This window comes from Lepisosteus platostomus, chromosome 3 (assembly GCF_059453375.1).
Source record: "Lepisosteus platostomus isolate fLepPlt1 chromosome 3, fLepPlt1.hap1, whole genome shotgun sequence".
Taxonomy (NCBI): Eukaryota; Metazoa; Chordata; class Actinopteri; order Semionotiformes; family Lepisosteidae; genus Lepisosteus; species Lepisosteus platostomus.
The window spans coordinates 14,525,525-14,552,208 of NC_142613.1; the positions used below are offsets into that span (position 1 = coordinate 14,525,525).

Below are 26,684 nucleotides of genomic sequence, written 5' to 3' on the forward strand. Positions count from 1 at the left end.
CTAGACGTTTTACTCATTGCCCTGTAAATTGTATTCATCTGACATAAAACAAACTGACACACAACATCAAAATCATTTACTGTATATTTTACATGGTGACATTTGAAGTGCCAAAGACACCTACTGTATGGCTGAGAATTAGTTTATGAAAAGGTGGTGTCATAGACACCAAAAATGTCAGTGGGGTTGTCTAGTCATATTAGAGTTTGACATAAAAAGGTGTAAGAATAACATCTTTTGCTTTACCAGAGTAGAGGCAGCCCCACATGCTGCCTTACTTTTGGTGATGCTTGTAGAATTATACACTAAACAGGTGGCATCCAAGATGATAAGCATTGTTAAACCTTACATACAGTATAGACATTGCAATAGTTGTAGCTTGATAATTTATTTAGATTTTTTTTCTATTAAAAGGAAGAAACAATGTCAAAATATAATGTCTGACCTACTTAAAATGAATATGTGATTAAAGTATGAGCCTGTCTTCCTATCTAACAACCAGCATCTACCACCATCTAGAAAATGTACAGTACTGTATGTCTTTAATCAAACCCTGACCCATCTGTCAATTATAAATTATAAGCCCAATATTTAAAGTTGTATTTGTATGGCCAGACAAAAAAAGCTATCACCAAATACTGAATTTGTTTTTTTATGCTTGACAGAGATCAATCTTCTGATTTAATACAAGTCTTAGCATGTGCATATGAAATGCTATTGCCAAACAATCAGCTATTGAATAGTGCTTGATTACCACTTATCTATATTTATACTGTATATTGGAAAAGCAATCTTACTTGCCCAAAACAGTTTGAAATAATTTATTTAATTCTACTTTGGGGGTTGATTCTATGCATTCCAAACAACTTATGACTCACAATTCCTTCCCAAAGAAACCTCCACCTGTCATTTCAATTAATTGACACACAATGTACCACTTTGACCTGAACTTTAACAGCCATTACTTATTTTATTAAGCCATCTGGAACTGTAACACTTGTTAACACTGAGCAACGAGAATGGCTTGTCTGGTCTGAACTGTCGCTGTGGGCACCAAATCTGCTTTTAATAACATTAACTACTCGTCTAATTGAAAGAGTTTCCATAGCATTTACAACAATTTTTTAATGCTGAAAATTGAAGCTCAGTCTCCGCAGAGGTAAAATGGTGAGTCAAGGGAATGTTTTTAATGGTTGCAAACAAATCCACTGTTGTGAAAGAGGGAATGCATGCTGGAGGCACAGATTTATACAGAATTTCTTCTTTTCAGAAAAACATTAATTCATTATTTAATGGTTTCATTATTTCCTTAAGACTCTTCACAAAATCCCAAGTATGCCGTCCTCATAAAAAAATCAGCAACATTCCTAGGAATATAGATTCTTACAAAATATATCCCATTTTCCCTTCAGCAATCTCACAATTAGGAAAATACAGGACCTACAGTACATTACAGGATACTTGTAGAATCCAGAAGAATTCTGAACATTTTTATTAATTGTGCACTGGGTACTTATAATTATAACTCCAGCTTTCAATTGTGTGTTTGTATAGAACGTACTGTATGTGCTAATTCTAATGTTTGTCAAATGAAACAGAAAAACCACAACAGGAAATCAGCAGAGATCTAGAATTGTTAGACACTAGCAAATTATTTTAGGTGTTCTTAAGCTGAAAGAGAAATTATCTATAAGATCTACTTAGATGAAGAGCACAAAACAGATACTGCAGTGGTGTAGTGCATTAAATTATTCATACAGAAAATATTATAATTAAGAAAACAAAGAATGCCCCCAAGTATTGGAATGACATGGTCAGTAAAAAAAAATAATTAAAAGCCAGGAGGGCAATAAGCTGCTATAACTCAATTCAAAGACAGCTCATAAACACTGTATGTCACTTGGCCTTTCATCACCATGATGATTTAAAAAATCAACTAAAAAATGGACTTACAGTGCCTTACAAAAATATTTTCCATCACTTCCAATGATGCCCTATTTTTCTAAATTAAAAATTATGTAACACCTTTTTAAATTGAATGTTCTTAGTAAAAATCTGAATGATCAAGTTTAACAGTTTTATGAGAGAAAGAAGTTAAATATCAGCAAAAACTGTAAGAAGAATCCAAATCTGAATTGTACGAAGCCCGGGAGGGGCCATCAGTAGGAAAAAAATGTTATATCGAGGGAATGCTTTACAAGTCATGCCCACGAGATAATGAATTCGTTCCTATGATTTACAGTTCGTGAGCATGAAATAACTAGATCGTTTCCCTGTTTTCTTTAATTCGTGCGCATTAATTATTTTCCCTTAATTTTCTTTGTGTCACGGTAGTTGCACGCACATAGAAAGTTTCTAAAACACCAGCATTATCCCGGCTACGAGCAAACGCTATCAAACGCTAGTTAACACGTTACCGTGTCTTGATATACCTATAATAGCCTATAAAGACGCGACAACGTGCTAATTAGCATTTGATAAAATTAAGATAATTTCAGGACAGTAATGTCTAGGTCTCAGAGCCGAAGATAACGCTGGCGTTCTATGTGCGTGCGACTACCGCGATACAAAGAAAACGAAGGAATGAATTAGAATATGTTATTTTGTGCGCACAAATGAAAGAAAACGAGGGAATGATTTAGTTATTTCATGTGCACGAACTGTAAATCGTAGGAACGAATTAATTATCTGATGGGCATGAATTGTAAATTTTTCCTTAAATATAACTTTTTTTTCCTACTGATGGCCCCTCCCGGGCCAATAAAATTGTGTTAATTGCACACAGTAAGTAGTTCACCCCCCGGAACTAATAATGGATAAGAATCACCTTTTTATGCAGTTATAGCTGCACATTTTATTTGCTAACTCTGCACACAGGGATGGTGAAGTTTTCACCCAAGTTTCTTTGACAGCTATGTCACTTTGGTTAGAGATCATTGATGGACAACAGTTTTCATGTTTTGTCAGTTTTCCTATCCCATTCAGGTCTGGATTTTGACTGAGCCAATGTATAAGACGTATATGATGCTGTGATAAGTGTAATAAGCCACTGTATAACAATTTTAGGTGTTAAGCAGGTGAATCAAAAACAAGCAAAAAAGTAACTAAAGAAGAGATATTGTACAATTGAGTGTGACGTGACTGAAACACAGAAAAACAATATTTTCATTGGCAAAACAAACATTTGGAGAAGGCATTGATTGGCGTTTTTAATCCTATTAACAAAATAAAGTTCTGGGGTGAGTTTCCCGAAAGCATCGTAGCGCTAAGAACATCGTAAACTTGCTCTTAAGATCGATCGTTAATTTACGAGTGTATCCCAAAACCTAATGTAACTAAAGTAGCACGTTAAAGCCTTCGTAATCTTCGTTGTCCCCGACCCACTCGTTAATCACTAAGTGCTTCTTAAACTGGCTACCTCTTGCGCCAACCTTAGCAACAGAGATTGCCAGACAGAGCACATTCAATTCACGTCATGGGAATTCTCTGGAAATATAGAATACTAAGATTTTTTATTAAGGATTTTGATATTTTGTTGTACTATGTAAGAGGAAATTTCGAAAAAGAATATTTATTTATACAGTAAGGAATTTATTAGTCATCTTGGGTACATTTCATATTCATAAGTCAAATGTTTTAATAATACTCCCTCTTTTAGTACTTTTGGGGTGGGGTTTAAATTGTATTTAAATTCCATAAAGAACGTGAAACATGTTACATGTATTACAATGTAGCGCCACGCAGGGCGGGCTGAGAACAGCACCCGGGGACTACCGGACTGTACAATGTATATAGTGGGACGGAGGCTGAGATACAGTCTCTTCCTTTGTGTGTGTGTGTATGTTAGTGTAGGTGCAGCGCTGTAACCCCTGTCAATGTGCGTGTACCTTTCCCGATTAGAGTTAATAAATGTGTTGTTCAGCCCCATTCCCTGAGTCCCACGCCTGCTCCATTCCATACCGAAACCAGCGGTCGATACAATATTTTAAGTCGAATGCCGTTTTATGTTCTGTCGTGATTGTTGACGGTAAAGCTTAGACCTACTTCTTTTTAAATTTGATTATAGGTCCTGTATTTGTTGAGTGACACGTGCCAAGCTTAGTTGTTAATTTTTCCAGATGTCATGTTAATAAGACCAATTAAAATGGAGTTCCAACACACCCGCCAACTTTAAATAACAGCAGTATTTTCTCATGAAATACTGTGATTCTTAACGATGGCAGCGTGATAAAAAATATTCCTTTAAATCAAAGATGTTGTACAGGATGCATACACTGTCAACACAGTTAAACTTGGTTTTCTTTTACAGCATGTCAGTCATTTATTTTTTCTCTTAGAAACAATAAGTGTCCCATTTTGTGCCTATCTATACGCTTTCGCTTAAATGGCTGTTAAATTATGATGTCATGTTTACTTCATATTCCTTTTCACAACTTTATTTCATCCCACTGAAGGACCAAAACCGACACCATATAATGAAAGTATTGTCAATCGAATGTTTGTCAATCGACTTGTGATGCTTTTTGCTACAGATGCAGCCATTCAAAATGCGCGGGCGATACCGCATTATTTTCCGGTACGCTGTACACAGTCTACCGCAAGCTACCGGTAAATACCGCGAGTTACCAGTAAATACCGCTAGTTACCGTAAATTCTCCTATAATACGACAAGCAAAATAATAGTATCCGGAATTTCCGCAAGGTGGAGCTAATAAAGCTCAACCTCTCATGTTTGAGCTGTGGCCATCAGTCTTTAACGAAGATATTACTAATAGTATTAATAATGAATGACCTTGGACAAGCTGTAAGTGTAAACTCAAAGTACTGCCCTAGTCAACAATCATTTTTTCATTGACCGTCTTTGTAAAAGTAACACCACAGCATTTCGCAATCACGCATTTGTTTCCAATCATGCAAAGTACAGTGATTCACCATGCCTTTCACATGCTCATAAAAGAGATTGATTTAGGAACATAAACATATTACCATATGCAAACTGTACTGTATACAGTATGTATATGTATATTTAATGTCTTAACTGTGCCCGTTTAAGTATTGAATATTCATATCTAATTTTACCACTGAAGGGAAATCTTAGTAGCTGAGCATAAAAAGAATAGGAGCATACTGCAACGCGTGTGAAGGCCATAAACGATATTAATTTTGGAACATAAACATACAGTATATAGCTGGTCTTGGTACTTTAAAGAAAAAAATACACACCAGTATTCCATTTCTCCCTAAACATTTTAAGCTTCGAAGTCTTTAACTAACGTGATACCGGAGTCAACAAGCATACTTTTAGAATTTGATTAATAGGGAATATAATATGGAATCGCGTATCTAAAGAATTTAATAACGGTATGATTATATTCGTGTACTGCGACAGGGCTGTGTAGGGCTGTTTCGCCTCCCTGTTCATGCGAGTTGTCTTGTAGCCTACTGGTCTAGGTGCGTGACTAACAATGCACAGGTTGTGTGTTCGAATCCAGCTGGTGCTGGACTTTTCTTTTAACAAACATTTCTTCGAAAAAATAGAATAGCGATATTATGGACAATCAATTGACTTTTATATTTCAAAATATCGCAACATGATCGATTCTAAGTCATTTTTGATAACAATGAATAGTCACCTTCTTCCCTTCTGACAGCGGTTCCTGCTTCTATTGTGTGTGTGTGTGCAACAGAGTAAATTTTTATAGAGAAATGGAGGCTGGACAGTATGCGTTACAATATAAACATTTATATTGATTTAAATCGGGTTCTGATTTAAATCGCAAATGCGTGTTTAATTATGTGTTTTTTAATCATAATCAGGCTAATGCATTTCTACATTTTCTGTATGAACCAGCTTAGAGGTTCATACAGAAAGACAGCTTGTGTTTAAATTGAGTGTAAGGTAATTTATGCTTCTAAAGTCATGGTCAGCATTTATTATTGTACTGTGCTGTAAACTTTTTCTGTGCCTAGTCACATTATTTTATAGCGTTTTTATTGCGTTATTAAATCCGGTGGCGCTGTGTGTTAGTTTCCTGACTCCCATGTCACATGGTCTGTGATTGAATCCCATGGAACTATGACTTTATTTTTTAACAAACATTTCTTTGAAAAAATGAAACATTTCCCTTGGTCAGAGATTAAATAAAACCTCACTCGCACCAAACAAATTTTTATTTCTAAATATCACGACATGATCAAATTTAAGTCTTTTTAATAACAATGAATAGTCACCTATGCGTTACAAAATATACATTTATATTGATTTGAATCGCGTTTTGATTTAAATCGTAAACGTGTGTTTAAATATATGTGTTTAAAGGCGATATACTGTATAAAAGCGCTGATTCCTATGGAGTGTGTTCCGCCGGGGATTCAAAAAAATTATTTTAAATAGGCTGATAAAGCTTAGACTACTGTAACTGTATTCTAGCCTGTATTACAACAGAACATTGGACAATGCAACGTAAATTGCAAAAATGCACTTGGAATCTGTCCAAGCTCTCCTACAAAAATTATTTAAACTGCGACACTGATCATTCATCTCTAAATAAACTTCATTTTATATAGCGTTTTAAGCGAATAGGTAATTAGATTGCTCATAAACCTAATCGCTTTTTCTACATTAACACAGCGTGATTGCTCTCTGAAAATGCTTTTCCTTTATATTTACAGTAGGCTCAGATTTCAACTATAGATCGTATTATTATAAACTTTCTTGGAAAAATGTATTTTATGTAAACCATGTTTGCTATTAATTCATTTAGGGCTAAAATACGTTCATTGTCTTCCCATCGAGTCGAGTTGACATTGGAAGCTTGCCACACCCGGACTGTTAAACCAACGCATTAGCACGTCAAAGCCCATTGAGGGTATTGAGCCAGTATTGGCTTTAGTATTCCCCCCCTCTCCCCTCAATTCAATTCAATTCAAGGTGTTTTATTTGCATGACAGATGGGTACAAGCAGTGTTGGGTATGTATATTGTAACGCTTACGGCCGACAGGCACTGTGTAAGAGCCGGCGTACCAGAGCAGCACACCGAGGGAGCGTCTGCATTTATAACTTAGTTTTTAAAATTAGTCAAGCAATATGAAGCATCTCCTTTTACTTTTAAGTCCCTTAAATACATTGAGCACAGCTTTCTCACCACTTAAGATTGCTTTTGATACCATCCTTACACAAAGCAGAAGGGAAATCTTCTGCCCCTTATGCAAAACCAAACCCTCCTCCCATCCCAGTTTACCCTCTTTATCATCCTCAAAATCTACCTCAATTTTCAACTTAAAGCATTACTGCTTACTGGGTTTTTGAGGGGGAGGTGTCTTTCGCTGGAAATCTCGCCTGCTTCCACTACTCAACCCCCTCTCTGCCGGAGTGCTGGCTGTGATGAATTAGACCGGAAGACTTTGAAGCTTAAAATGTTTAGGGAGAAATGGAATACTGGTGTGTATTTTTTTCTTTAAAGTACCAAGACCAGCTATATACTGTATGTTTATGTTCCAAAATTAATATCGTTTATGGCCTTCACACGCGTTGCAGTATGCTCCTATTCTTTTTATGCTCAGCTACTAAGATTTCCCTTCAGTGGTAAAATTCAATATCTACAACGGGCACAGTAAAGACGTTTACAGTAAGTCTTTCTACGACAGACCAACGGACCACGAGTGCCCCTGTCGGTCAACCAATCACGTACCGCGTCATCTTGCGTCATGATACGCGATACCGCAGCCAATTACCTGCGGTACGTGTCTGTACCGCGCACTTTGAATGGCTGCATCTGTAAGCGACTTCAGGGGCGCTTACTCGCTCGTAAAATGATCGATTAAGAGGGGTTTTGGGAAACGCCCGAAAAAGTAGCACTTACGTACATCGTAAAGTTGCTCGTTAGTCTCTAAGATTCATCGTTTTCGGGAAACTCACCCCTGCTCAAAATTGAACATATGGGTTCCTAATATGTTAACAGTCATATGAAGTGAGTCCCACAGCTGACACCAGCTGTGAAAGGTGCTTCAGATTACAGTTTGTAGGTTATCATTGCTAGAATTAATTTTATTACACCATAAGGTTTTGGGGTTATAAGGTCATTGCTTATAGTAGTTATGTTAATCTTTTGGGATTTTTGTGCCTTTTTGCAAACCACAAGTTGTATCATCCAAACAGGCACCATGTGTTTTTATTATAAATACCATCAAGGCTAATTCTCTTTGATATTTTGCTAATTCATTATTCTACAACCAAACAGAATACAAATAACAGGGTAATTAAAAACTGTTAATATAAAGGTTTACCTTAAAGTTCCCTATGCACTATTATTATGAAAATAAATCATGACATATTCCTATCAATACATTTTGAATTTGTCATTTGCATTTGTACAAGTATAGAAGGCACAGCCCAGCTAGTGGTGTTACTGTTGTAAATATGTTTGTTTCCTTTATATTACCATGAAACTAACAGAACAGAAAAACTATGACTGACAGATTGACAGCGCCGGGACTGCTATTTCAAGTGACTTCCAATAGACCTTAGTTGCTGGGGAATTGTGTTAGCCAGTAAGTGCAATCATTTTCCACTATGCTCCATCGAAGTTCATTTGAATATACCCATTATTCGCTCTGCCTCCAAACTAGATATGACAGCTCAAATTTGGTAAATTTCTTTATGCATAGCAGAATGCATTTAAAAATAGAAATCACTGAAATTGTGCCTCTCATACATATATATAAATAAATGCCAAGGACCAGATTTCATTTTTCATCTAAATTAGTTTTCCCTCAAAAAAGGATGTTTTAAAAACATATTCAAGTTATTTTTGTTTTTAGAAAAGTGAAAGCCTTAATCATTCTCATTTGTTTTTCTTGCAGAATTTCCTGATTAAGAATGTTTTCTTATTCTACATATGAAGGTACTGTATATTTACTACATGTATTACTTATTGGAAAAACAGCATGAGCAATGCATGAATGAATGATACTTGAATGTACATATACATCTTATTTATGAAGAAGCTGATGTGTATATGATTTACTTATTTTTCCCATATTGTATGCACTGTCGCATGGTACACTATATGGTATCATAATCTCCGTTAGCACTCCATTAGTGTTGTAGCTTGTTCAAAAAAATTAAAAAGTTAATTAAGCAATACCTACAGTATATTTTCTTAATACATGTTGATTAATCCCTGGAACCCTATTGCCACATATTTCTAATTATGTTTTCCCTTAGGGTACATTTAATTGAAAGCTTTACCTTTTCACGTGACTAAATTCTATATATCTATGAACCATACATCTTATAAACCTATAAACCTTATTAGTTTTTCATCTATAATTACTCAGTTGAGTTTTGTCACCATTTTATGAATGTGCATTAACTTAGCAATTTTCCAGTCAGGGGGTGCGACTGATGGAAGAAAACATAATCAGTTAGTGACTTAAAGAACCATAGAAAATACACAAAATGGGGGCTCTACAGTGCCATAGAAGACTTCTTTTGTCCTGGCCAATTAAAGAGTCTCTGTATTCAGAGACTGGCAGACACTTTTACAGAGATATTCAGAGCAGCAGCACATAAAGTCTTGTTTACAGTGCCACTTAGGCTGTATCCCCTCCAATCCACTCCACTGCAGAAATTTGACAAAAATAAAGCCAGGAACATAATTACTTAACTAGCTAGTTAATATACATAAAAATAAGGTTACAAAATACATGTTTTTGGTCTAACATGGGCACTTCTCAGTCAATGACTGGGGGGAATGTGTCTAGCTAATTCCAAAGAGGGATTATCTAATATGCACAGTAACTTGTCATAATAAGTAACATCTATCTTAATTCTGGTCTATAATTTTTTCAAACATCAATAAATATTAGATATACAGTAATCCAACATTAAATAAAGGGTCATTAAAAGGAAAATAATCTGAAAGCCTCAAGGCACAGCAATAGTTTAATGCAATATTATGCATTTCTTAGCAGGTATAAAAGAACAACTGACATAGACCATCATTTAATTTAAGAATTTTGAGTAAGAAAGTCTATGGTTGAATATATATCCATTTAGACTCAGGCAGGGATTCCAACTGCTGTTTCTGTTGGTTTGTTTTAGCTGAGCTGAAAATTATTTGGCTGATCCCTTAATTGAAGGATTTGCTAATTAGAACTTTTTATAACTGTTATCTGCTGAAATTGCTGCTGATGACTAGTTAGAAAAGGATATAAGCAATTAGCTAAGAGATCAGTTGACATGAAAACCACAAGACAATCATTTCTGGAGGATTCAATTAAGGAAAACCCTGCACTAAAGTTTTACATTCCTGCAAAAAAGATTTACCTCTCACTCCCAGCCGTGGAAAGCGTTTTTAGGAGGGTGGCGTATCATACCTCGCATTCCCTGGAGCCAGAGATAGTGCAGGTGCAGGGTCCTGTGCCATTGACTAGCACATCCATGGTATCAGAGTTTGTTGGATTGTAGTTCATGTAATACTCCTGCAATTGGGGAGTTAGGTTATGCTCTGTTTCCTGAGCCTTTTTCCTGCGCTTGCGGCCCATAGAGTGCTGCTGAAGCTGCCGCATGGTGTTAGGGTAGCGCTTCCATGAGACGTAGATGACCAACAGGATTAAAGATACAGATAAAAAGAGTGCCACACTACCTGCAATGATTTTGTGAAAAGACATGTGCTCGAACTCTGGCTCTTGTGTGAAGCCAAGGCCACTGGAGGATGGTATACTTGGTGAAGACGCCCGAGATTCTGCCTCTCCTAAACTGTTAACGGTTGGTCTGGGAAGCAGCTTGGGTCTGGGGGGGATGTATGAAGGAGGAGGCCTTTTGATGCCTGGTGTTGGTGCTGGTGTTGGTGTAGGGGTTAACAATGGAACTGGTGCAGGGGTTGGGATCTCTTTACAGATGCTATAATTTTTAACCACTTCCATGATTTTTGCTCCTTGTAAAGGCCTAGGGCTAGTACAAATCATAGTGGTGTCTTTGGTGCCTTTGAAGTTCTTCAGCCAGCTCACTAGGGGACAGATGCTGAGGCTGCAGTCCCACACATTGCCAGCAAGGTTGATGGTGGTCAGGGAGATCCAGGCAGTGACCACCTCTTGGGAAATGTTGCTGAGCTTGTTAGACTCGAGATTAAGGATTTGGAGTTTGGGCAGGCACTGGAAGACTACTGCATCTAAAGCTTGGATTTCATTCCCTGAGAGGTCCAGCTTTTGCAGGGAAGTCCAGGTCCAGGAGAGGCCCTGGCTTACAGAGCGAATGCGGTTCCACTGCAGATAGAGTGCCCGCAGGTTAGCGAGGCGTGGAAAGAGAAAGAAGTTGATCTTCGAGAACTGGTTGTGCTCCAGATGGAGTTCAGTGAGCTTCTGCAGCCCTATAAAAGTAGTACGAGTGAGGCTGCGCAGGCGGTTGTAGCCGAGATCTAGGAACTCCAAGCTGCGACACTCTTGAAATACACGAATAGGAATGCTCCTCAAAGAGTTGGAGCGCAGGTGCAGACTGAGTAGCTTGCGCAGGCCACGGAACTGTCCAAGCTGCAGAACCTGCAGCTTGTTGTAGGACAGATCTAGGTTGCGCAGATTGGGTACGGAATGAAAGGTGAAATTGTGGACCTGCGTGATCCTGTTGGAGCTTAGAATCAGCTCCTTGAGGCGGCGGATGCCATGGAAGGCATTGCTGTCTACCGTAGTAATATAGTTGTGATCCAGGTAGAGCCAGATGAGCTGGCTGAGTTGGGAGAACTGGAAGGAGTGCAAATGCTCTATGTTGTTGTAGCGCAGAGACAGACCCTGGCAACCCACTGACACATTTTTTGGAACATCATGGAAACCACCCGACTCACAGTACACGATCTTCCCTTCACACCGACAGGTCAGGGGGCATGTCCTTTGACTTTGACAAAGAGACATGAGCAGGAAAGCTTGAAGGAAGAGGAAGACTAGTTGTGCATCAAAAGCAAGGGACCCTGCAGAGATGGAAAGCACAGATATCAGTGCACAGGGAATCACTGCACCAGACTTTCTGTACAAAAGCCACAGCTGACCACCCCAAAATCTGATTTTTTTATGCCTATAAAAAATCTTCACATTTATCTTTTGGGGAGTTTATTACTCTTTTCTAAATACGATAGTACAATTAACCTCTCCATCACCTTTGCAAAGAGGAAAACTTTACAAACTTACAAAGATTTGCTTGTGCGTTCACTAGTATAAGTGGCAGACTTTGGATGGTTTTCAGTAAACAAATAAATTAGAGACAAAAATGAACCAGAGTGCTAATGGCTGAATATAATACCAGAAGCAGACATGCAGCGTATTCAATTAATCTTTTGGAGCAGAGTGATTTCCACTTCAAAATCAACTCAGTCATAGCATTATTTAACACAAAGGACAATCACTAATATGAGAAAACAAATTTTAATCAATACAATAAATAAATACAATAAATGTAAATAAAAGTTAATGTTTAAAGTAAATTTTAGTACCAGATCTTTATGAACTGAATATAGAGATGTCTTTGGAGAGATAAAAGTTAATTGATGTAGTCAGGAGCCAAGCCATTCAATCTCTTAAAGACGAGCAGTGGTATTTTCAATTGTATTCTGAATTCCACAGGGAGCCAGTGCACAGCTGCACTTTAGTTTTAAAATCTGAGTCACCAAGTTCTGAAAATATTGCAACTTGTTAAGGGTTCTTGGGAAAATAAAGTACTCTTTATGATCGGAATTCAAATCTTCCATATATGAAAAATAAGGCAAGGTTCCTTCATAAAAAATTCTTTTTGAGGCCCACTTCAATAACTGTCTTATTCAAGCACAATCCTCTTCTACCTCTTCTATGTATCGAGCATGTACAGTATAGCTGGCTTTTGGCTTACATTCACTTATTTTCATTCACATGTTTTCCAAATGTTATTGGACAATAGCAATTATTGATCTGGTTAAAGGGAAAATGGTTGACTTCAAGTTACAAACCCACATCCCAAATAATGTATAACCTTTTAAGATAAAGACCCACCTTTCTGAACTAAGGGAATGTAGATGTTAGATCTCTTGTTTTTCTCAGAAAGGGAAGGGTATGAGTGGGAGATTGTGGGAGACATATATTAGAAACTGAGCACACAGCAATTTGCAGAGAGAGTCATCAATTCTGTAAATGTAATCCTACTGAAACAGTTAACACTTATTACAGTGTAGCTGAAAATCACTCCCCAGCTAATTCAGTTATAAATCAGCACAATTCCCATTTCTTACTGTCTAAAAACCCATGTACAGAGAGCATCAAAGTGGAGGTAATGGACAAAAATCCATACGTATTAGTGCCAAATTCTCTAGACATACATTAGAACTTATAAAGTGCATTTCATGCTTTCACCCAGAACTTCTCAACACCTGCATCTGGCACTATATCTAGCTAGTAATCAGGGCTTACTGGCTAACACTTCATCCAAACTATACCTCCAAAGAACAGTAATGCCACTCATTGGGACTATTAAAATGACCTATCAATTTCCTGGATTGCTTCTTTGCTTAAGCAAGTGATGTATTTGTATTGCAAGCAAAACCATCAGACAGCCCTTTCTGCATGCAGTGCTGTTAATATATGTTCAGATGTAATTACAAATGTTCTTGTTCCTATACCATTAATGCAGTAAGTCGCGCTATTCAGCTGAAACATGTATATACTGTATATATTATACATATTTATAATATGATCATAATCATCTCTTGATTAAAAATTTCTTCCATCATTTTTTTGCTGCAGTCTGGCTGTGTAGCCTCTTTTGCCAGCTAGTAGATGTAGTGTGGATCCAGAATATTATATACAGTACTGTACTTAGAGTACAGTTTGAAGGGTGTAAAATGATTATTTGAATACATTTTCCTGCAGTAAAAATAAAAAGGTGATTGGGGGGAGTCAATCTATTAATGATCCAATTTTAGTTTCATTCTAACTCCATCACAGAAAACTCATATTTCATAATAACACAATATTTATTTTATCCAAATCTCCTCACAGTGTAGAGCAATATATATTTTCTGGGAGGAGGGAGTTCGAATTGCTAGACATTTAGTTCGGTGTTCAAGATTTTGTTGCCTCGGATGTATGTTTATAGGGAAGAGGTACTTTAGTAGAATCGTCTCAATATTAAATATCTTGCACAGTAAAAAAAGGTGGCTCTGGAAGATAAAGCAGATTTTAAATAACTAAGTATCACAACATTACATGTTCCCAATCAAATGTAATAATTTTCAGCTTCACTCTAGGTTTCATTATTATTCCACTGAATTATTCTAACCTTGTTCTTATATTCATGTGGACACATAATATTATAATATTTTTTAGGAAAGATCGTTTAATATTATCCCTCAAAAGGTTAATGCATGTTAACTGTAATTAAAAAAACACCAAGTCAATGTGCCTTGTTTACTCTACTCTACTTATATTGCTCACTGCTTAGCTCATTTAAAACCAAATCAGCTATTTATTGTTCTAGGTTAATTTTAATGTTTTCCAAGTAATGATAAATTGTCTATTTATCTCAATTCTTTTCTCCTTTTGGAAAAAGAGTAAATACATTTTCCATAGACTCTTTTTAATATTTAGGCAATAATATAAATCCTGCTGGAACACGGCAAGTTTATAATGTGATGCACAATGAAAACACAACAGTGTAAGTTTTCCAATAATTTCTCAAAAGAAAGTCAAAGATATGATTGTTATCTGCTCAAAGAAATGAAGAACATTGGGTTCCTATCAACATGATTGAAGAGAGAAGTTTCCAAGTGAATGAGATGCTCTGCTTTGACCATCAGCAAACTAATCCAGAGAAACAAGAAAACTGACTCTGAGAGTGACAGACCATGCCCTGGGAGGGGGAGGGTCAACACATAATTCTGATCCATCTGTTTAACTTTTTTTCAGACTTCAATGACCACAGCTGAAAACATTTCAAGAGCAAATAGCCCACTCATGAACAGAATGAGTATAGGTTGCCAGCTATATGAAAATGATCTGCAAGGTAGCACAGAGGTCATGTGGTGAGTGAAACAATCTTCCTTATCTGTAGGTCAAAGAACATCCAAGGTGGTAACAAAGAGAGTGGGTAGAGTTTCTTTTTTATTTCACTAATGAACCCTGTTTTGTCCTTCATGGTCCTCATGGATGACAATGTATCCATAATGTAGATGTCTGACTCCTGTTGACTGTAGAATTGCCATCAGTACATCATGGAGTACTAGATGTAAGGAAATAATTTTCTTTTGGTGCATAATGAGGGTGATCTTACCATTCAGCAATATATTGATGACATCTTTAAACCATCAGCCTTATCACCCTGCAACTCACAACTGGGAATCCACTGAAGCTCAGCAGGTGTGAGCCTGGTCAGTACCTGGATGGGAGACCTCTTGGGATAAACTAAGGTTGCTGCTGGAAGTGGTTAGTGGGGCCAGCAGGGGATTCTCACCCTGCAGTCGGTGTGGGTCCTAATGCCACAAGTTAGTGCTGGGGACACCACACTGTAAAAAGGTGCCGTCCTTCAGATGAGACGTAAAACTGCAGCCCTTTCTCTCTTTGGTCATTAAAAATCCCAGGGTGTTTCTCGAAAAGAGTAGGGGTGTAACCCTGGTGTCCTGGCCAAATTTCCCATTGGCCCTTACCAATCATGGCCTCCTAATAATCCCCATCTATGAATTGGCTTCATTACACTGCTCTCCTCCCCACTGATAGCTGATGTGTGGTGAGCGTTCTGACGCACTATGGCTGCTGTCCTATGACCCCCTCTATGAACAACCAATAGATGATATCAACTTCTCAATGTTACATTTTGACAGTATGTCATCACATTTCATTTTGAAAACATAGCAGGATTCTTTCAACTACATTTCCATTTAATTTTTTGGGGTTAAATTGTTAATATTGATGTTTTAATTTTCAATTAAATTCAGTAAATTTGAGTATTGTATTTTACATGTGTGCATGTATATATGTATCCCTGAAGAGAAAACTGTCTCTTTCATAACGCACTAGAGATATTTATGTCTACGTGTGTGGAATTCCAAGATGTCCTCCTAATTCTGGGAAAGCTGGAAAACCGGTAACGTTGTGTGTGTTGTGTACTGTACCATGTTATGGATTTATATTTCTTTTAAGTTAGATTAGTTCTCTAAGCATATACTGTACTTAATTCCTTTTATTGTACTGTGTAGTACATTTTAAATAAAAGACAGTTACCTACGGATGAATGTATATTAATGATTTTAGGAGTGGCAGTTAGAAATTAACAATATTGTAGCAGCCCCTTTGTACATAGGATCCTGATGTATAATAAACTCTCTGTATATTTTTAATTTGAAATAAATTGTTAAATTATTGTTTAATATTTTTTAACAACAACAGTATTAAGATTACTGTTGAAAATGAAGCAGAATATATTCATGTTCATTTGTTTCTTCTCTTGTAGACTATATATACTGTATAAAATATATTTTCCACATTCTTGATTCCTTTCAGGATAGAAATGTAATTATCTTTTGATTCATGGCAAGGAACTCATCCACAGTAAATTATTGGAGTCACACACATACTAAATGCAGACACACATGCATGTTCATCAAGCCATGCGTGAATGTGTTTGATTTAGCTTTTTTGCTTTCCACTTACAAGTATGCCAATACAAAGGATGAAAGCAGTTTGAAGAACATGAGCTGGAGGCAAGCTGATTTTTTTTTCTTCCTAGTATAGTTAAGGATAGGAAAAATCAGACCTTTGCTGACTGTGTCAACCATGGCTTTTCTAATATTCATTGTGAATATTAAAGTGGGAAATTATATTAGGCCATGAGAGGGACCTTATTCAGGCTTATGTTATCAATTAAACAAGAGGGTTTAAATTATTAAAACATCAATCCAAATTGACATTGAAGGGTATACAAATTCTGGTATTTGCTTCCTCCTTGGAAAATATTATTTCAGTGGATTTCAGTTCCAGTCCTGGGGGACCCGTGTGTCTTCTGGTGATTGCTCTAGCTGAGTTCTCAATAGCAGGCAAATTGATTAAGATTTTGTTTTTGAGACATCTTGTTCATTTGCTTTCAGCTCGTAAAATGTATGGAGTTTGTAATTGGTGTCAATCTTGTGCCAAATCCTGAGTTTCAGAGCTTCTCTCATTTAGGTGCATCAGCTGAAATGCATCCAATTGCATTTAAACAGTAGGGGAAAAAACCAAACACTCACCATGGGGGTGTTTGACACATTATCATTTCCACCTGTGTCTGTACATCATAACATGATTGCCTTATTTCTTTCAGCCAGAAATAAAGGCACAGATTCTTAATTTGAAAGGCCAGGAGAGATATCATACATTCCTGTAAGCTGAAGTTGTTAGACACGTATTTTTGCTATGGTATTTTGGAAACCAAGAGGGTATGAAAAATCTGAATCTAAATCTAAACAAGTGAACAGGTTACTTATACAAACTAATTAGCACCAGTGAGTTAGGGCCCAGTGGTAACAAAAACCAGCTGACACAGTGTCACCAAGGACCAAAATTATTTCACTTTATTTATTGGACGAAGCAGACAAACAATGGGGAAATTGTCTCAGCTGGTTAGTCATTTTTTTGCCCATAGACAGTGGAAAAGGGTAAGATCACAAGTTGATTCAAGCTTCCCTGCAGTGAAGTGAGTGGTAATTTTGTTTATTTGCAGCACTTAGTCAATAGATGCATGCCAAAGGCTGACAACTTCAGGTTTACTGACAGCTCTGATTGCTCTAATAGTGCCATCATGTATCTGTCGTTCTTCATCATTCTGCTATTGAGTAGTGTTACTCACTCAACAGAACCCTGAGTGCTCTATTTGTTTCATAATGCCTCTCATAGTATTTGTTGACTTTATTGTGTTTAATTAGTGAATCATTTTGTAAGCCATCAACAAGAAGCTGTTGAACAGAGAGTTTTTAAAATATCACTTTTCTGGGCTTTTTATTATTAATATCTTAGATATCGCTATACAGAAAAATAAATTGATAGATAAAACATACATACAAATCAATTGATTTCACACGACAGCTGCGTCTGAGAATTATTTATATACTGTAGATATAAAGAAATGACCTATAGGCCCACTTACAATGAAAGTGTATAGTTACTTTATTTGGGTACATAAATGTTACATTATCATGTAACACAAAACAATTAGCTTTAGAATTAAGGGAATTTTAAGAAATATGCACTTAATTTCCTTAAAGCAACACACATGCAACCTTAAAAAGAGGCTGCTTTTTAATGTTACAGTATGTTAATATTATGAAATGCAGTTGAAAATTTGTAAAATGACCTTATGTAATAGAGCATGCTGTGATTCCCATCTTCTCTCCCATAAGACAAAAAAAATAAAATGCAGGTGCAGAGTGAGAATGTAACATGTAACATGTTGCTGCAAATCAGTGCACTGATATGATGCATTCAGACTTCTATGAATTCACAACTGAACTACTGTAAATTGGAATATGAAGCAAAAAAGCTTATGCATGCCCAAAGATGTTTTGTCCTATAGATGTCATGCATTGCAGACAGCTGCAGAATAATGGATTGTTGTGCTGTTGATTATGACTAGGAGTTGAGTAGATTAACTTTTTGCTTAAAAACAAGCAGTGAGCATCCATGCTCACAAGGGGGAGTAGCATCCTGTTTATTCGAGAGAATTGAGGTGTCAGGAGCCGGCTGTACTCCTTGAACTCATTCACACAAGCATTCAAAATGTCTATCCACTCATTGCCAAAACTTTCTAAGTTATGTGGACCAGATCGAGGGTAACCCACCCTCCGTCTCACAATCACAGTGGGATGTTAAACATTTGTGTGTGGGGGAAAGGGATTTAGTAACCTGTACAAGAACAAAGCACTATGATCACAGCATAGGAACCTGAAGCAAGGAGTGGGTCTGCATAATCTCAGTCCAATTAATCCTGATTTGTTCTATGACCATATGTGTTCTAGAGACCTCTGAGTAATACAATACATATCTTGTGGGCACTGGATTATCCACCATGTACAGTTGAAGCCATTTAATGAGGTGTAATGTATCTTTCAGCCCCAAAAGTACACACTTTAGGCCTTGTAAAGAGTTGCTAGCTATGCCACAGTCTCCACATTTTACAGTTACTCTTAAATCACCAGTTTGTAATGACTTGGAATGCATGTGAGCTTTGACAATTTTAGTAAGCTCATTGGATTAATTAAGTCAGGAACGACCTATTGTGATCTTTGAGAGCTGCAGGGTGTTGGGATTTGTATTCCAAATGATCTCTAAATTGGCTAATTGAACAAATCAGATTGTTCCAAATGAGTTTGTCCCAGGTGTTTAGGGACTAATGATTTAAATGTGGCCTATAAAACTTGCTGGACAGTGGCTCTACAGGACCAGGACTCATGAAAGCAAATAATGATTTTTGATTATAATTATACAAAAAAATCTACTTTTATACATTAAGCTGATACGAGAGATCCAAGTAGAAATGTTTCAATTATTTGCAGTTAATGATTCACATTTGATTTGTAAATGTCATTACATAAACTAATTAAGATTTTCACTACTTTTGTAGGCAATTATTTAAAATTAAAAAATTGTATAACATGTATATCATTATATTATAGAGGCACAAATTGAATATGTTTATAAATATCCTAAATAATATATGTAACATTTTTCTTTTACAATGAATGCTGCCTATTGTGTTTATTTCCTTCATTTTAAAGTCTGAATTCTACTTCTACTGTATATACCTTAAGTATGAAACTGTGACTTCGCATTCCAGCAGTGTGTGCTATGTACAACAAGTGTGCTTATGATCCAAGTGTGTTTGTATTTTGTGCAATACAGTTTTATAAACAATAGCAAAGCATTTTTGGTCAAACAGTATTAGTTACTGAGTTAAATAAAGGTACAGTATAATGTATATTAAGTGTTAGATCTATGGCTTTAGTTACTGTATCCTATACTCTGTTTCACATACAAAGACAAACTGGTGTTTCTGCATTTTACCATTCACTGAAGTACAGGTAGTAACAGATTGAGGGTATAAAGATCTGACCAAAGGTAAGAGGGAGAAACAAATTGCTTTAAGATTTTAATTACAAATACTAAAATAATGATCTTGCAAAAATGAACAGCAGTTATTTATACTGGAAAGAAAACATTGTTGCATCATGTAAAAGTAATACTGTATCTAACTATATTGTTAGCATTTTTACTTTATTTTCCACATTACAAAAAACAATTAAAGCATACATGATTTGAGTTTGAGCCATATGTGCAAATATTGCTTTGTTAAAGCAAAAAGTCTCAAAATCCATATACTGTATCTCGCTAATAAAAATGTAATTTAATTAACCCAGAAGCCAAAATGCCTTTGTCAGCTCGTGTTTAATCATGCCTTGTTTTGCAGGCAGCTGTAGGTATTTACCGGCTGATTATAAAGATTGCATGGAATCTTTTTACTGAAAACAGTGGACGTGACATAATTCTATATCACATTCAGTGGCATTAGCATACAGCTATTCATTATATATGTACTATGCATCAAAACTATTTATCTATTTATGCATTATGCTTTTTGAAAAATAATGTATATGAATTTTGGAATACTGATTATATGATTCTGGCATCATTAGATCATTCATGACTGCACTATAGAAGGGACTTTGACTATTGAATAAGCTTTAAGTCACCTCATTAGGTAGATATGATTGGCACAGGTGATGAGGTGATTTAAACTAATGAATGTCAATCAAGAAAGAAAAACAGGAAATTAACCAATATCCCCAGCTTATCAAGAACAACATATTTGTGCCATTGGTACTTAGAAAGATGGATAAATCAGTGCACCATCACTCTCATTCTGAGGAAGGCATCACAGCCAAGCTAAGTCCATCAATGACAAGCAATGATCTGGAAGACCAAAAATAACAGCACTGTGCCAAGATCAATGGGAAGGTCCACATCTAATGATCTGGGCAGGAGTGTCTAATCGCCACAGAGCTCTACTTGTAGTGATTGATAGAAAACCTTACAGAATGGTGTTATACAGATGGAAGTCCTGGGACCTCATTTGCCACCCTTCCTACAGGCTCATCTTGATGTGACAACATTCCAGCAGCTCTACGCATGTTCCCTTGTACTGAGAGATGGGATGTTGAGGTAGAAAGGTGAGAAATGTTATGCTGTGGATGCCCCACATGCCAGTTTTCAGCCCTATTCATCATTTGTAGGATGAACTTAGATGATGTGTGGCATGTAGGTCTCAGAGACCAGTGAACAAGCACATGCATGTGCAGGCTTTGTGAGGGGAATCCCACAAGACAGCATCTTCAACCTGATGGTACAGCTTGTATTGTTGTCAGTAGTGGCCATACATGCTACAAGCCTGTGATTTTCACACAAGATCCTCTGTTGATCAGCACTGTTAATGACGTTAAGTAATAAAAGGAATTTGAATTTATTAATGTTTAACACAATTCCAGCGAATGTGTATGAAAATATATTATTTTTAGTTATTTCTTGACAATACTTTCTGACTTTGTTGCAGTTAAATAAAGTTTATTTCTGTGTTGTGTGCATATATTATACAGAGATAAACACCTAACTGAGATACTGTACTGTATATAAACCAAACATGAGAATAAGAGGCAATATTGACTTTTCTTTTTGTCAGCCTCAAAAAATAACAAATTATTTCTCAAAAGAAAACCAAAAAATCTATCTAGAAGATTTCAATAATGGCCTGCAGCTTACAGTATATGCAATCCATAGTTTACTTGTATACTTCAGGAATTAAGAGGGAGAAAATGAGGAAAATAAATTAGAATATAACTATTTTTCACATCAACAGAGATAAACAGGTTCTTAGAATATCTATTTAAAACCTATTCCTGCAATATATTTGACTTTACATACTAAACACTTCAGAAACAAAGTTCACAAAACTAAATGAAGGAGAAGGAATTTATACACTTCTCTTCTCGGCTTCAAGGCTGATCTTATGCAGTTTTTCTAAAGTGAACAAGACAGGTACAAGACCACCCAGGGTCCAAATAAAGAAAGAAGCTGAAACAGCTGAAAGCTGTGTTTCACCTTTCTAGTTTTCGGTGTAGAATTAATCTTTACTTGTTACTTTACAGCCAAAACAAAATGATGCAGCTCCCAACTCATATATTTGTTTATTTCATTGCTGATTTTAGCAAAGATCAGGAAAGCAAACTGCAATTCAAAACAACAGTTTCTTTAATAGGCCTTGTTAATATTCATCAATCTTAACATCTAAAGTCATATCCTACAAAAATTTAGTCATATAAGTGTTTGTGTTGGGAAGCTGATAACTGGCTACAGATGGTATAGGAATAGAGGAAATATGTAGTACTGTGATTGCTATTGTGTGGCATACAAGTGACAGTATTATGCCTTGAGTATCCATGGCAGCTAGCTGCTGTGGTTAATTACTGGAAGCAAAGCACAATATAAAGTGGTAAGAATCCAATTGAGCACAAGGCCAAGGCTCTCAGTGTATGTCTTGAAAAACGGTTGTCTCAGCTCAACTTGTACCCCTAATGTCAGACAGCCAAAGACCACACAAAGAATGTGTAACAAAACAGTTCCTATTCTATATGAATTATGACATTTACTGTGATATGCCATTCCCCTCATGCACTGGAATTATTGTTAATTAAAAAAAATAGGTACCATATATCAGGATAGGGAAACCACTGTTCATGAATATATGTCATAACAGGGTGCATAGAGAATAAGGTTACGCTATAGTGACATCTGTTTCTCAGGTTCTCAAGGACAATTAACCTCTCCAATTCTAGTCAGTATTGATCTTTCAGCTTAGTGAGTTTAGTATTCTTTAGGACTGTGGAGATCGGCTGCCTGAGATGGCAGAATGACTGGTTTATGCCATGTTGATGGCGTGATTCAAAGATTGATACCTGTCATTGTTGTGATAAAATTTAGAGGGGACAGAATTTTAAAGCTCCATGATGTACTGTAGAATGCTGTGGTGACATGAAGCTTTGGGTTTCTCAAGTCGACAAATCACAGTGCAGTGGACCCAACATTTCCCACAGAATGATGTTCCTTTGGACTACAAGAGTCTGGTATCCAGGATGTGCTTCAGGTACAGTAGTACAGTAAAAACAAAGAACTAAGGAAGCACACCACAAAAAAGAGATAAGGCACACAAGCTTGGCAGGTTTCAGTGGACATTTTACACAAAGACCATGTAATGATCTTTAATAAGAGTCTATATTATTAAAGCCATGTTGTATGTCACGTTGTATGCTTGGTTCCCTGGCAAAACATTGCAATTTTTTTCTATCCTTGAGATAAAAAAATCACTACTCCGAAACAATGTACAAGTCAGTAACCTTACTCAGAAGTGACAACCAAGCTTGTTCATTCCATTTCTAATCGTTTAGGAGCTGTCAAGAAAGCTTACTTAAAGCTGTGCCTGTAACAAAAAAAAACTCTAAACATAAACCTATCTCCTGTCAGAGTGGCCAGTGGGATGTGTCAATATCTTTTTTCTCTGTACATATTATACCAGACAAGGGCATATAGACCTGGAAGACCATTTAAAAGCCATGCACAATTATATGTTTCACAGATGCCAATAACAGAAACAAGACCCTTTTTGAAAGGGCTCATTCTGCTGCTAAGAGTCAATAATAAACAGTTCACGGATCAGGTCTGTATTTAAGATGTCTAATCTTTAGTCATAAACATGTCAATAGCCATTAAGTTCTCCAGCTTGGAGGATAAATGAATTTTTAAGAACACAGTGCTGCTGTGTTGGGATGGAGAAACTGCAAAGTGCTCTGTGATGAGATGATAATATTCCTTAGAAAACCTAGTACAAGCCTCTGGTACCCTGATCCCCCAGACAATTGAGTTTTGGCTCATGTTTTAGGCTAAGAGAAACAAAGCAGATATACATTTCTTTCTCCCCTACATCCAGTGAAGAGTTTTATGCAAAGCTAAATAAAGTCTGTCACTGCATAATATAACCTGTTACTCAGTTTCATATTAAGGCTTTGATTATTTGTACAGTACTGTAGATATACAGTATTTGTAGTCTAAAAATGGGTTGGATACAACAAAATGTGTATTCCTAGACAAGTGTTTGTTAAACTCATCAACGATATTTTCTAAAATATTTCTCAGAGGAGGCGTTAATATTCATTACTTGCATTCGTTTTGAACAAACTGATTTCTTTTAAGCATAGGTTAATATCAAAGCGTGCAATATGCTTGTTATCTTGTACTACACTAAAAATATTACACGCTGTTCACTTTGTACACGCCATAAAGCACTTTAAATCTGTAAATCTGTTTCATAAAAACAATTTAGTCTTCCAGTGACGTTGATACTTTGAGCTCCCTGAAAAACATTTTATTGATCCATGGCTGCTTTGAAAAACACGATATACAGTAAAATAAAGCACTGCAAGTAAAATAAGCAGGTGCACCGACAATTTCATTAACATTGCGCACTCTGCTTTTACCAGATTAGCTGCTGTTAGTCTATTCCAATAGCATCTTAAAAATAACTTTTTTTTCCCAAAAGTAGCTTACCCATTTTTGGCAATCTGATATCAGCTCTCTTCTCCGGGTCTACAGCCAGCTAGGACTCGTGAACCCGCTGCTTCTTTGCTAGTCCACTTCTATTCTTGGTTCAAGCCGACCAAACAGATAAAGCCCCCGCAGCCTGCAAGCACACACAGGGGACACCTGCTCGGCGCTGTGCTACGTACAGTAGTTGGGCGAGATTTCGAAGCAACGTTTCCGAAATCTCAAAATTCTTTCTCGAAACCATTTGCTCTTAAGTTTTCCATGATCTGATCACGATGAATCAAAAGCGGCGGTTGTTAACGTACCTATTAATAATAATAATAAATTCGGGTTTTGTATTCTTCAAATAATTATCTATATATACAAAAATTAAAGTTTGACAAATAGGAAAATAGTAGTCATTATCTTTGTTCCCTTACAATCCATTCATTCATCTTCCGAGTCGACGCGACAATCTGAACTAAAAGCATCCTTGATTAGATAGAATAGCTCTCCGGATGGCTGTGGTTACTATGGTGTGGCTACACTGCGTGCTCCGTGTGTCCAAGTTGCTCTGTGTGAAAAGTATTTGCAGAGAAGCAGCGGTGTGGTGGAATGATTCTCTCTCTTTCTCAAAAGTACGGGCCCACAGTTGTACATTGTTCTCAGTGCCCTCCTCCTACTTCATGTTCAGTCTCCCACACGCGCAGATATACCATAGAGGGACGCTGTTGGTGCAGTAAATTACCTTTATTTAGAGAGATACATTATGTACAGTATGTGCACTAATTTCTTCCTTTTGACTACTGTAATTCTTATCATTCCAAATTGATGCATTCATTATTTCTTAAATGATACATAAAAAGACAGTTTAAAAAATAACATGCAGAACATTTTATTTTTTATTTTTGTAAATCTTTGAGAAATATAATTTTATATCTAAATGAACTTCACACAGTAAAGCTACAGTGTATATTCTTTTTCAACAAAGCCTACTTTGTTCAGTAAATTTCTCATTATCTATATCTCATTATCACTTTTCTAACAGGTCTTCATGTTGTGTGTCTCAAGGCTATAACATTAGACATCATGAAACTGTAAAGAAACTATTTTCTGGAAGTTTTAGGTGTATGTTCCACTTAAAAAGAAATATGAAGCTGGGTTAATAAGATCATAAAACAAAATAGTAAATTGAATTTATCACTGCAATTTTGCTCAAAGTTCATATGAAGTATTTATAATTTTTCCAAAATCCAACAACAAATTGTAGGGTGGCTTTGGCTGTGGTATAGTTCTGTTTTTGCTAACTAGAATTCACATGACCAGACCAATTGAAGATATCCACACAGATGACAAGGTCATCTGGAGCAAGACCTTAAAGATAAAGGATACAGTTGCAGTGTGATAGGTGCAGTCGGAGCTACAGTAAGGCTGATATTTCCATAAAGGTGTTTAGATTGTCTAGAAGTATTTGGACATGTCTCTGGATGATGGATGCATCTGGATGCTGGTGATGATATATACTGTAGATTCACCATTAAGACTTTGAGATCACACAAGAGGCCATCATGCTTTGCAAGAGCCAAACATGTTCACTGAACCATCACAGGACACATTATTGTAACCATTTCTTGTGGAGCAAAAGGAGGGACATGTCTTATAGTCAATACCAGGGGTGCCCAACCTTTTTTAATGTAAGATCTACTTTTTCATTTGCCAGTGCAGCGCGATCTACCAGTGTGAATTTGAAGCTCCGATTTAAGAAAAACAGGCTGTGGGTGCAATAATGATACCCATCAGTAAAATGACAGCAAATAAAAGCAAGTGACTCATGCTACAGTGAACAAGCAATGTTCTCCATTTTAGAAAAAAGAATATCCTGTCTTAATGTGAAGCTTACAAGACACTTGTATTTTTTTAATGTGTTGACACTGCTGATCATACCGATGACATTTTTATTTTGTCCCTGCAGCTCGACATTCAGCTCATTCAGCAGTTCAGTCAAATCTGTGAGGAATGCTTAATCCAGAAGCCACTGGTCATCCTCTAATTGGGCATATTCACCATGTTTAGATGA

General features: G+C 36.5%; 1 protein-coding gene across 3 annotated transcripts in view; it reads right to left on the reverse strand.

Moving 5' to 3' along the window:
• The window catches only part of LOC148674516 (leucine-rich repeat transmembrane neuronal protein 4-like), a 42,576-nt gene extending 17,279 nt beyond the window's left edge, over positions 1-25,297 (reverse strand). For 2 of the 3 annotated variants that reach the window (XR_015935321.1, XM_088624635.1), the window contains exons 1-2: positions 24,632-25,296; positions 10,382-11,964 (exon numbers count right to left, since the gene is read on the reverse strand). Coding sequence is in view for 2 of the 3 variants with exons in the window: in XM_088624635.1 (XP_088480761.1) it covers positions 10,382-11,964; positions 24,632-24,635 (1,587 nt within the window). In the remaining variant the exon portion in view is untranslated. Of the gene's footprint in view, positions 1-10,331; positions 11,965-24,631 lie in introns of all 3 variants that reach the window. The other variant, XM_088624636.1, reaches the window with a different exon arrangement.
• Positions 25,298-26,684: the final 1,387 nt, after the last annotated feature.